Genomic DNA, 13,058 nt, shown 5'->3' with positions numbered 1-13,058 from the left:
AAGTTACTTGTTTCTAATAATTTTTTTATAATTATATGGTATACACTCGTATTATCCGCTTAATAATAAGCTGTTATTGTTTTCAAATGAAGCACCTCAATTTACGTTTATTCGTATGAGACGGATTTTATTTCAGTTTTAAATAACACTACTAACCAACATTACAGATGTTCCAAGTGCGGCAAAGCCTTCACCTTGCCCCAAGAAGTGACTCAGCACATCAAAAAGAACGCGTGTCAGTTCCTCGAACCGCACGCCATCAACAGTTCTGGTCTTTGGAACTGCAGCCAGTGCCTCTTCACAACCGACTCCCAAGCCGAATGCTTCTTCCACGAAGTACTCCATACAACACCACTCCAGGAATCGGCTGATACCAAAACCGTCAAATACCCTTGTCCTTTATGCAATAAGATATTTAAAAAGAAATCTCTGAGGGAACATTTGAGACAGCACACGTTAGAGCGGCCGTACGCTTGCCCAATTTGTGGGGCAAATTTTACAAGACAGAGCAGTCTCAGTAACCACATGAAGGCAATGCACGAGGAACCTCAGGGCGCGAGCCACACCTCAGAAATTGTTAAAAAAACTGAACCCAAATGTGGGAGATGTAAGAAGAAGTTCAAGGATGAGTGAGTATCTATTCTCTATCTATTGTTCTGTTTTTGTTCGTTTATATTAGTAATGAATACGAAAATAACTTTATCTGTTTCGAGATCTTTATTCCAAAAGGATCTCTGTTACTTTTGAATCTTAGTTATCAAATCTTGGCTACATATTTATAACCGGGTCAAGTATGGGCTGGCTTAATTTGAATTATAATAAATTATGGATGAAGCATTTCAGTCAAACATTGCAACCCATTTATTATTTCAGAATAAGGAAAATCTGGTTCGTTTTCAAAAAACAATAGCTACAGTTGTACAAACAAGTTTAGTATATAATACATCTTATTTAAATTAAATTTATCATAAGTTATTTGACGTCCCTTTACATCTTAACTAATTTAATCCAGTCCGAGTGTTACCAAGCAATCTCTGGTATTAAAATAACGTGCTAAAACTCTGAATATCATAGAACACGCAATGCGCAAGCGCTACTAAAATAAAGGACGCACGCGCATTCGCGGCGGATGCAACAGTGTCACACGTCACACAACTCCTTCACAAATATCAGAGACATTCATAATGACACCAACACTTTGATACCATTGCAGTGTTGACGTTTTTAACCGAACACACATAAATCCCGCTCCGGATGCCCTCCGCAACTGAAAATACCTCTTACATTTTATTGAAGGCACGTGTTTCGACGATATGTACGATATGCCAAATGGTTTATTCGCTTTGACAATCTCTTGAATTGTCGCATCTAAATATACTGTTTTGATCTGTCCACTCGCGTGACATAATTCCCGACTTGGCCCGTTCCTCGTCTCGTTTATAAGCGCTTATAGTGTCGTGTTTACTGAATAAATCTCAATCATAGTTCATTCTCCGCTGCTCATATCGTGGTGTGACTTCACAACTCATAAATCGTTGATATCACTGTCATCTTTATTGAAAAAACAAGGAGTTTCTGTGAGATGCCGCATGGCTGTACGTTACAATTTTCTGCTATATATATAGGACATATTTTCTAGACTTAACATATAATAATAAACGTTACTTTAGGTCATTTTACGATTTAAATCATTGGTGTGAATTATTACAACAAAAAAATGAGGGAGAAAGGATAGAACAAATAATTTTGAAAAAAATTATGAAAAACTAGCTGCGCCCCGCGGTTTCACCCGCGTTAGACCGTATTCCGTAGGTATATCGGGATAAAAAGTTGCCTATATAATATTATTCCCGTTGTCCAGCTGTCTGTCTACGTACCAAATTTCATTGCAATCGGTTCAATAGTTTTTATGTGAAAGAGAAACAAACGCACACACGTCCTTACAAACTTTCGCATTTATAATATTAGAGGATATAGTAGGAGTAGGATTAGTTTAGTAGCATAACTATATATTTTATGTACGACAATACAGAATACTAAACATTTAATTTCCGACTCATCATTAATAAAAACTACATGAATCACCACAAAATGGTGATAACAGGGAGTTTAGGAATCCTAGGATGAACCATTCAGGCCACTAACGGCTATGATGGGGCAACTTGGTGCATCTGATGTGCATAATGCACTTAGTGTTAACGTGTGGCCCTGGATAGACTGTAGTGCTAGTGTAATGACACTTTGAGAGTCCAATTTTGGAAAAGTTTGCTTAAGTACCGGTTAAGTTTCGTGTTTGGGTAACTTAACGCCGTTGAGTCTGCATTCATTCATTGAGTATAATTTTACATAAAATTACATTTATACAAAATGCCAATACACATGTAACAATGCGTATGAAAAATTTGAAAAATCTGTGAGTTCACAACTAATGATAAGATGATAAGTAATTGATACATTTAAATTTTTCTTATATGCGTCATCGAATTGAATACAAATTTCAGTATAAATTCCATTTTCATTAGAGACTGTGTAATAATAACATTCTAAGCCCATTAGTATTTTCTTAATTTGCATTTCTTTCTAACGTATTTAGACTCCCTCACTCCATGCTCGTTAACTATTAAACAGACAGCCTAGGCTAGATCTGTCGCAATTTTCTGAAATAAAATGCAACAATTTCTAAAAGTTCAACGGTCGCCGCATACCTCGTTAGCTGCAAACGAATTCCTTGGCGCCTCTCTCGCCCCGAAATTATGTAATGGCTGCGTTCGTCCACTTCTATTTATTACTCTTTTACGCTTAACAGGTAATAAATATGCGCAATATGGAGGTTTTATATGAGTCGTTATTTACATCTAACCAACGTCATATATTTTAAACAAAGCGTGGGTTTAAGACGTTATAGAATTCAAAAGTTTTCAATCGCAGTTGTTAATTCAGTTAACAAGTTGCAGATCATAATATAGCATACCTTTATATCACAATTAATTAGGTTAAGTATTCATACATATTTATATATTTCATAAACAAGTGTGTCCTAGTTTGGTTCATATTAAACTGTTTGATCTTGCGTTGCGGTCATTTGGCTCCCGTTTCGACAACTTATTGTGATCATTCTTTTTATCAGCTTACATTTATTATAACTTTAGAATCATACAAAACCTTATCCATATTCGTTTAGAAGATAAAAAAATATGATGTTTTGAAATCGGCCAAAATATATGGACTTTAACTTGTTACATGAGTTAGCTGTTAAACTGTTAAATATTCATTAATCACACAAATATATATTTACAGAAAAGAATTGAAGGATCATTCTTGCCCAGTATTTGAATTGAAATGCCCTGAAGAGCAGTGCACGTTTGTAGCGAGTACTCCGTCACAATTGTTCAGGTAACAACAATTGCTTTAGTCTTCAATAATCCGTATTGCAATTATTTTATAACAATAATTGTAAATTTGGTACATATTATTAGTATGAACGATTGCATGTTATATAAAATTAGAGTAGTTTTCATATAACATTCCTACTATCTTGAGTTTGAGTTTTACAACATTTGAAAAAAAAAAAAGAAATTAAAGAATAAAAAGTGGACTGTGGCGGGATCAAACCATTTTTTAAAAATTTATATATATTGTGTCAGCGCCACCTAGTAGCAGTACGATTAAATATGTTTAGGAACGTTTTACACTGTACCTACTTTTAAACGAATAGAGATTATTAAGTTTAGAGATACGTTTGAAAATACCTAGATGGCGCTGATATAAAATAATACTGCGTCTGTAGTTGTTTATTTTTAAATACTATCAAGCATATATATACATGCACAACTTTATATTACTAAATTTATAGGCATCGCCGAAGTCATGGGATAGCGAAGGTACATGAATGTTCAGAGTGCGATTTTAAAACAGATCAAATAAGCCATTTGAAGCGGCACATGGTTTGTCACAAGGGAGAGAAACCATACGCCTGTCCGCATTGTAACTTCACTTGCGGGAGCTTGGTAAATATATCCTATTTTTGTGCCAAAGAGTTTTAAGAAATTTTATAATTACTATATGTGTTTTATGCTATACTGTGATTTTTTTATATATATTTTAAATTGAATACTACGCCCTCTATCAAAACGAATGTGTGATACTAAAATATTTAAATGTTCTTTTTTTTCAGGAAAATCTACGTAAACACGTACTCAAAGGCAAAAAACATCCAGGAATGTATCTTTATCAATGTAAATGTTGTGAATACCAAACTAATTTAGCAACTGAACTTCGGATGCACTATATAACTAAACATGCCAACAAATATGATCAAAAAGCTGCCGTTGAAGAAGTTAAAAATCAATTGAAAGTCAAATCGGTTTAAAATTGTCTAAATTATATTCATTTTTTTTGTTCATATTCCATATTAATAATTACTTTTCTAAACTGACATAGGTTGAGTAATATCTAGTATAATAGTATTTTCTCGTGTTTGATTTTACGCGAGTATTATACATTTAGAAATTAAAAACTTTTTAACAGATTTTAAACGCGATTTATTCATTATATTAATAACCCGACCTTTCGAACACTTTATAGCGAGCGTGGTCACGGGGAGACTAAAAAGTTTTTAATTTCTATATTTTACATTTATATATAAGATGTTCTTTGTTTTTATTACCCAATTCCTTTTTCATACAAATACCTTTGAATCCATATCAATCAAATAATATGCGTAATTAGCTATATCCATGATAATGCTAACTGCTAATAGACACTTCAGGCGCACCCACTAAACCGATCGAAAAACTTATTTTTGTCAAGAAAACAAAACTTCATGTGAATGTAGTAGGGAATAATTATTTTATGTATTGGTGTTTAGTGGTCATGACTCAATATGATGTGAAGTGAGTGTCTCCGGGCGGAAGCTAGTTTAAATTTAAATAAATTTTGCAGCGTTAACACATCTCTTTTTTATTTAACGCCATCTCTTATGTCCGTCTTAATATAGGGTTATTGTTTATATTAGTAAACATAGATGGCGTTCTCGTTATTTTAAATTTTAATAACTGTAATAAAAAACAACCTTTTTTAAATAATAGAGTTACTAAGATTTCCATTGCTTTTCCTAAGATTAATTTATTGCCAAGTATAAGTAATAATGAATGCCATTATTACTTATACTTGGCAACACTGCTGCTCGTTTCCGTATGTCATTTTTCCAATACTCATTGGATTGGGTGGACTGGAGGGAAAATAAATAATACAACATGGTGAATGGTGTGGCGTAGTCGTGCGTGTTGAATTTTTCTACAATTTCGCCGGTTAGATATTGTCTAAATGCAAATATATATAAAGTGTTATTATAAACAAACAATATATATAAAAACTTTATTGTGGCATTGGTGTTGGTGAGATAATTCACTTAAAACTGTAAATTCTCGCGTAATAAATATATAAAACAGTTTTGCGATGGATTTTTATTTTACTGTGCAGTGAATATTATTTGAAACACATCAATATGTCTTTAAAGGTAAGTGCTTCTATTGTTTTTCTCATCATAATAAATTACTTTTAGACTTCGGGTAGGTAGGCGGTACAAACCGTTACGTATGCAAGTTTTTCGTTTCTATAAATAATAATATAAAATCTTATACTTATATACGCTATATAAAAATATTTATTTTAAGGTGTATTTGCTGATAAAACATTAAATTAAAAGAACTCGTTATCTATGAAAATTGAAATGCATTATGTATTCGAGAATGTGCAACCTTGACTTAGTGGAACGTAATGTTTATTTTTATGTTTGCATAAATATTTTCCGATTTATATAACGTACTTACATTCTGTAGATAAAACGCTGATAGTATGTATATTGGTTTTTTATTATATCATATTTTATTATACATATTTTTAGCGTATGATATCGTAATTAAAATTTTACAATATTCCTAGCAATATGTTTGAGGGGATTTGAGAGTTATGATTTAGTGTTATCTAAAGTTAGAACTCAATGCATGTGTAATTCATTACTTCATGCTGAGGCATTAATTTTTTTTTAAATTAATGCACATAACTTGGTGAGACAATGGAAGGGTGCTAGGGTAAGTTGAGAAAATGATCTACAGATTTAAAACATACTTTTTTCAAGATAGTTTTGTTAAGGCTTATAAATGAAAGCCGTAGTCTAATATTCTTAATATATTATATAATCTAATATACTCAATTTTAAAGTTGAAGAGTTTGTTTGTATGCACTAATCTCAGGAACTACTCGAACAATTTCATAAATGTATTCACCATTGGATTTGTATGTGCTCCCTGTTTGTGTTGCTATATGTGTACCATGGGCAATCCAGGGTGGATTGCTAGTTTAGACTATAAAGTGTTTGATAATAATATCTTCTTAATAATACTTTTAAAGTGAACACTGGTATAAACATTTATTTTAATTAAAAAGATTTTATTTACTGAATGGACACACCTTTAATATTGTGTATTTAAGTATTTACCAATTAGCAAAGCCTATAAAGAAATTATAAAAGTATGCCTTTTAAAATTTCCTAGACCGAAAAATAATTCAAAACTGGAATAAAATTAAGTTTTAGAATTCATATATGTACACACATATATTTTTAAGAAACAGTATATTATATTTATACTTTATACAGATTATTGGCTCTAGGAATTATACAAATACTACTTGCATATTAATATAATATAAATTGTGTCTAAAACCAAAAGAGTTTTATTCCTATTCCTAATATTCAAGAATTAAAAGAATATCAAGTATATTATTTTATTTTAATTCTTGAATATGATATTATAATAGTATTTATGGTCATCTTTTTATGCAAATATTTGGTCTCCACAAGAGATCAAACAACATCATGAAAGAGTATATCATATACAGTACATGTTGGTTCTCAAATCTTATATGTATGTATATTCTGTAAACAATGAAAACTGCTGAACCCATTCTGATAAAATTCGATTTTGTGATAATTTTGCCTAAACACAACTTGGTAATGATAATTGAAAGGACTTTTTGTACATGTTTGAGCGGAGTCGTAAGCTGAATAAAGCTACGGTACTAGATTTTGTATTTCTATACAAATGTATTAAATTCTTACAATTCTACAATTATCGCAATGCATCAAGTGTGTCGCGCTGTCACTCATTGGCGCCACTACGACCTGTTTCGAACCTGTTCGCTCGCTGAAACCGATTTTTTTCTATACTTTTTGTTCGAGTCTGATTCTAGAAAATGTTGCATTCGGTAGGTACTCCTATTATAAATGAAAGTCATCTGTCTGTCCTCTTTGTTGTCACGCATGATCTTCTGAAGATATTTGTATGAATTTTGAACAATAGATGGTTTGAACCTTTGATCCTTTTTTGCTAAAGTATAACGTTAAGTGGTTGAAATAGGACATAGGATTTTTACGAATAATTGTTTATGTGATAACGTGAAGAAACCGTTTTGCTTTATAATTTGTATTATAAGAAGTAGGTACAGAATTACACACTATGTATGTGTTGTCCACAAATTGTAATGTCAGTCACACAGAAACAGCTGAGCTAATTTTGATAAATTTTTAATAATTCCCTGAATTGAACTAATAGATACAGGTTAAATAAAAAAAATGTCCTTTCGAATGAAATTCCGTTATATAAACGACAACGAACGATAGTAACAAGTGAAAACCTCTCCTAAAACGACATATTTAAATTGCATTTAGGATATGTTTTTTAAAGAGGTGCTGATTGTATTCCCTATATATAGATAATAAAAATATACGACGGAACCCACTAAATTCACATTAAACATGAACTTAAGTATATTTAAGATGTTCCGTTGTTTATTTGTAGAGAGGGATCAATCGATCCTGCAAGTTGTTTGTAGGTCGCGTAAATATATCCTGCCATTCAGACGAAAGCATCCAGCCCACGGCTGTCTGGACGCGTCTAGATTTAGCTTTACCGACGACTATAGGTACATTTTATTTATAGTATTCATACTTTTACTTGCAGCGAGTATACATTGAAGTTATGTATTGTATACGGTTATGATAATTTCTTATTCGATATTTGAATTATATACTAAAAATATTCAAATATTTATAATTGAAAAAAAAACTTAAATATGTATTTGTTAGTTACCTCGCAAATTCATTAAAAATATTTGTTTAGAAATATTAGCATCTGAACTCATTCTTTCATTAAAAACATCAGTAGGAGCAAATACTTTAATTTATACAAATTGCCTCCGGTTTCCTAACCGTTATTTGAATTAATTTATGTAGGTATTTAATTAATAGTAAAAAGTGTAGGCTGTCATTGATGCTTTCTTATACTTAGATAGATAATTTAACGTTTGTGCAAAATATAATCAAGCGAAGAGCATTTTATGATCACTATTCCTGCAATCCATTCACAAAGGGTTAGAAAATTAAAAAAAAAAAATTGAGGTGTATATAAGTCTTTTTAATGAATTGGTCGTATTTTTATCGAAGCAATTTCCTGCCTTATCAATGAAACCTAAGCTAGGTTTCCTCAATCGCTCAACGTTATATCGATACGCTAACTAATTTATAAGCACGATCACATATTTATCATTCCCACCGCACAAGTAGATTCCACTTAATTTCTAAACACCAAATTCGTAGCTAATTGAATGTAAAATAGCTGCTATCTCCCTCAATAAGAACATTGGCATCTTGATCGGAGCTAGAAAGGTGTGAAACCATGTATGTCGCGGGTCCTCTGTGAGGAAACCTCTATTTGGGTTAGCTTGACTATGTTATCTGAAAAAACATCTAGAAAGTCAACGCTTTGAATTAGTTTGTCGTGCACTTAAAAAGGTCTACACAAACGAGACCTTAATAGATCGATTCTAGCCAAGTTATATAGATGATCGTTTATCATTATTTAATATTAATAATTATATATCTACTTAACCCGTGGGCAAAAGTAACTTTTTCTATTTTTGTTACTTAGATATATAAGCTACATCACTGTCAAGAATAATTAAAATCCGTACCGATGTTTCGCGTAAAAGGGCTACAAATATACATTCATGCTCACAAACTTTCTTTTATAAAACTAGCAAGATATTAAATATATTTGAATCATCGATATTTTTGTTCGTCCATAACGATTGATGAACGCCAATCTTTATTTTACGTGATTTGTATTTAAAAAATATGCAAATAAGTCTTTTGAAAATTTTGTATATCTACCCGAGCAGATCTGGAGCGAAAAACTATTTGTTAATGTCAAACATATGAATGTTAAAACTTTTCAACTGTAAATGTATAACAAACATTTCTTCCCAAAATGGAAGCAAATCTAGAAGGTTTTCGATTAAGCAAAATGTAAGCTGAGAAATTTTTAAAGATAAAGAACAGAAAAAATTTGATCACGAGGCGGGATTCGAATCCGCGTCTTTTTGCCAACGTCAAACCTCTCAGCCAAAGCTCAACCTCAATTTTTCTATTTAAAAATTTCTGTGCTATAAAACGTTAGTTGCTTATTCGATTTTTTACCTACTAGAAATCTAAAATAATTTATTATAAATCTATATAATATATCCATTTTATTATCACGTTTCTAATATAATAGACATTATTTTTACTACACGTGGATATAAAATTGATAGTTTTTATGAAACTTCAATTAATTTTATTAAAAACACATGTTACATAAGCAATTTATTTATACTGTAGATATATTATTATTATACTAATGTATGACGTTACGTTATAATTTATAATTAATCAAGCTCATATATTCTATAAAATAATCAATATCGATTATTTTGCCGTGAGTATATCGCAATATAAAAAATATTACGGTCTGCCGTAAATCATTATTTGATGTTCATCCCATTTTCTCATGCAATAACTTTGCCATTTTTTCTTATTGCTGCACAAATTATTACAATTGTAATAATATCGCTCAATGGTATGTCTGACATAACTATTTCCTACCAGCAGGTGTTTCACTGTGAATGTAATTAGCTGACCAGTGCGATGCCCTTAATTTGCGACTCTGGAGACTCGGCATGTGGTGGCTAATTTTCACGACGTTTACCAATTGTCACTTAGTTGAAAGCTATAATAATTGTTATGTTCTACCATTGTTAAGTGATACCTTAATCCACATCTGAATATTTTTTACACTAAAGTGTACAAATAAGTGTGTAAAATGAATCATTACTGTGTTAACTGGCAACTGCTTTTTCTTCATAGTTATGGACTATGGTACAATTAACTTGGCATTCATATATATAATTTCAAATAACTAGATAATTTTATTGGACCATCAAAATCTTTTTTAAGCATTAAGACATCACTGCGACTAACAAATGTATACATAGCAGAAAACATAATTGATATTTCACGTGATATTTCAACAAGTTCATTAGAAGTTGGAGCGGATGTTTCGTAACGATATAACCTTTATGCAATCCCAGGTATTTAGCACGCTCGGGTTATCTCCCGGTCTAGATGGGTACCAGAGACCGGTTGTGTAACAGCTGAGCACTGGTTAATAGACTTGATTATCTGATAACGCACGCTTTGCTGAATTGCGGTTACAAAACGCGAGTAAGTGGTTTTACATACTTGGAAATGATTGACGCAAACTGTTTTGCAAAGCTAATCCTGTATTGCGCATTCGGAATTCATTCGCTCAATATTTGAAGGTGACCTTTTCCTGACCCGTTTCTTTTTCTTAACCGTCCCAGGCAAATTCTTCATTCCTGTCGTCAATCCTTTCCTTTTCCCTTACCCCTTAAAAGCGTGCAGCGCATCCGCAGAGGGACTACCTCTGTGAATATTCATGGTTGGTGATGATCGCTTACTCTTAGGTGAACCACCAGCTCAGTTACCCGCTATTACATTAAAAAAGGTATCCCAAAATATTCTTATGATGCCTAGTTCAGAAAACTGCCTTAGGTATATACTTGCATAAGAAAAGGATCCAGACAAATTCAATCTTTACTTATAGGAAATCACAAAAGTATTTTTAAAAAATTCACACTTAATTTGTCTGGAAGGTTCAATGTCCGTTCATAGTACTCAGAATTTACATCGCAAATATAATAAAAAAATCGTACTCAAAACTCAAAAGCGAGCAAATGTTAAAATGCAAACACGTAAGAGATATGTTTCGATGATGTCATTCTGTTATTCAGTTAAGGTCAAATTGCTTCCTCACTATTCAGAGAAAACAAGGGTTATTTATACACTTTTAATCTAATATTTCCCTTATGGGTGTATCAGGCTATTAAAATAATAGGTGTATTTTTTATCTTGGCGTAAACTGGCTGTATCACCTTGGCAATTCATTTTAATGTATTTTTAAAAACTATACAAATCCTTCGTTCTTTCGTAAATTCTTCAAATTTCTAACACTTATTATCACCTTGGCCATACTTTCGTTTATTCTTGTGAACGTGCATATTACATACATATATCAGCTATTCAAGGCTTCTTCAGTCATTAACCACCTTTTCCTCAAGTAAATACGAAAAGTTTTCTTAAAGATAAGCGGATGATTTACATATGCTAAGCAGGTAGCGTGAAATAACCTTGTTTAGTTTAAAATCCAAGGGCGAGTGTTAAACCTTTATAATGTTGTTAGACCTTAACGTACTTATTGTGTTAGTGTGTGTGTATGTATGTTTATAGTATAAAGTTCGTCTGTCCACTTTATTTGAAATTAAACTTTTTTAAATATAGGTGGAATAGCAGTATAAGAAGAATAGAAAATGTGAGCAGAATACAACTATTGCATACTTATTACGATTTTTAATATACATAGTTTTAAAAAAAATACACTAACTTCAAAACCACTCAAAATCAAAAATCAATTATTATAGTAACTATAAGCACTTCCCACTCATCTATTTGAAGTAGGTGCCAAACAAGCCCAGTAGGCAGTAGATAGGTATGAAGTAAGTTACTACTTGTGATACTATGTAGTAAGGAAGTAGACCATTAGACGGGGCTGGCACGAAGTTGTCTCTAAAATCCATAAAAAATAAATACAGACGAACATAAAACCTACTCCTTTTCATTTTTGGAAGTTGTTTAAAATTAATAACCATCTTTCAATGCCTTGATAGTTGACATAGTAAATATTAGCAGCCTATAAATTCAAAAGTCATTTAACAATTAACCAAGAACGAATTATGTTTCACACAGCCGGAGGCCCCAAAAAAAAGTCGAATTTTACTTATAAAAATACTTTAATCATAATGATTACAATATGTCTTGCACGATGCAAGAGCTAAAAAGTAATGAATATAATACTAAACTTATTTAACATGAAAACTTAAAATTACGTCGCACCAAAGGAATTCGCTGCATACAGTAATATACGTTCCCGTGCGAACCGTCGACTCAGCGTTACGTTAGGGTTCCGCTGGCGTAACTCCTCCCCCCGAAGACCAGCAACTATTTGAGCACGGTGTGATAAAATGTTGCTGGAAACTGTGGTCCTGATGAAGATTCGGTACAATTTCGATTGTCTTGATCTTCCGCCGTTGTATCAGGGACTTCTGGTTTCTTACAGCATGCAACGTTCTTATTGCGGATTATTTTGTAAGTTGCGTAAAGTAATAAAGTGCCCAATAGGAATGTGTAATTTGGGACAGTAGTATGATATATCATCGATGTATCCTTTTCTTGTTCAATCGGTGCTTGCATCAGTATCTTAGTATGAATCGTATGCAGATCTTCCAAATTTATTGAATTCAATTTTATATGATTTTCTACGCTGACATTGAAGTGTATTTCATTTAAGTCGATATTATTTATTTTCAGTGATTGTCCCCGGATTCTATCTTGAACGTTATTGATTTTGAATTTATCCGACTCCAGGATACAATTTTCAGGAACGGTTATGAGAAAGCTGCCATTAACGGTCATGAAATCGTCCTGTTTGCATTTCAAATGGATTTTCGTCTGGTGTGGTATAGATAAAATGTAGTGTCTGTCATCCAGTCCTTGTATCATCTCTTGAGATAGAATAACTTCTGTCATCTTGCATCCTTGGCCCAGG

The 13,058-nt window shown here is 32.2% G+C and overlaps 2 protein-coding genes across 2 annotated transcripts in view; both read left to right on the top strand.

The window, feature by feature from the left end:
• Nucleotides 1–4,369, top strand: part of LOC119834812 (zinc finger protein 1 homolog) — a 5,433-nt gene extending 1,064 nt beyond the window's left edge. Inside the window, exons 2-5 of the mRNA XM_038359323.1 lie at nt 168–629; nt 3,298–3,393; nt 3,854–4,007; nt 4,175–4,369. Of these exons, the coding sequence (XP_038215251.1) occupies nt 168–629; nt 3,298–3,393; nt 3,854–4,007; nt 4,175–4,369 (907 nt within the window). The remainder of the gene's footprint in view (nt 1–167; nt 630–3,297; nt 3,394–3,853; nt 4,008–4,174) is intronic.
• Nucleotides 4,370–5,208: 839 nt separating this feature from the next.
• LOC119835198 (ankyrin repeat domain-containing protein 29) overlaps nt 5,209–13,058 on the top strand; it is a 34,112-nt gene continuing 26,262 nt past the window's right edge. Inside the window, exon 1 of the mRNA XM_038359896.1 lies at nt 5,209–5,518. Coding sequence (XP_038215824.1) covers nt 5,507–5,518 — 12 coding nt within the window. The 5' untranslated portion in view covers nt 5,209–5,506. The remainder of the gene's footprint in view (nt 5,519–13,058) is intronic.

The sequence above is a fragment of the Zerene cesonia genome, chromosome 20, assembly GCF_012273895.1.
Source record: "Zerene cesonia ecotype Mississippi chromosome 20, Zerene_cesonia_1.1, whole genome shotgun sequence".
NCBI classification, from domain to species: Eukaryota; Metazoa; Arthropoda; class Insecta; order Lepidoptera; family Pieridae; genus Zerene; species Zerene cesonia.
Note: the sequence above shows the minus strand (reverse complement) of the source record. Positions and strands in the feature narration are given on the sequence as shown.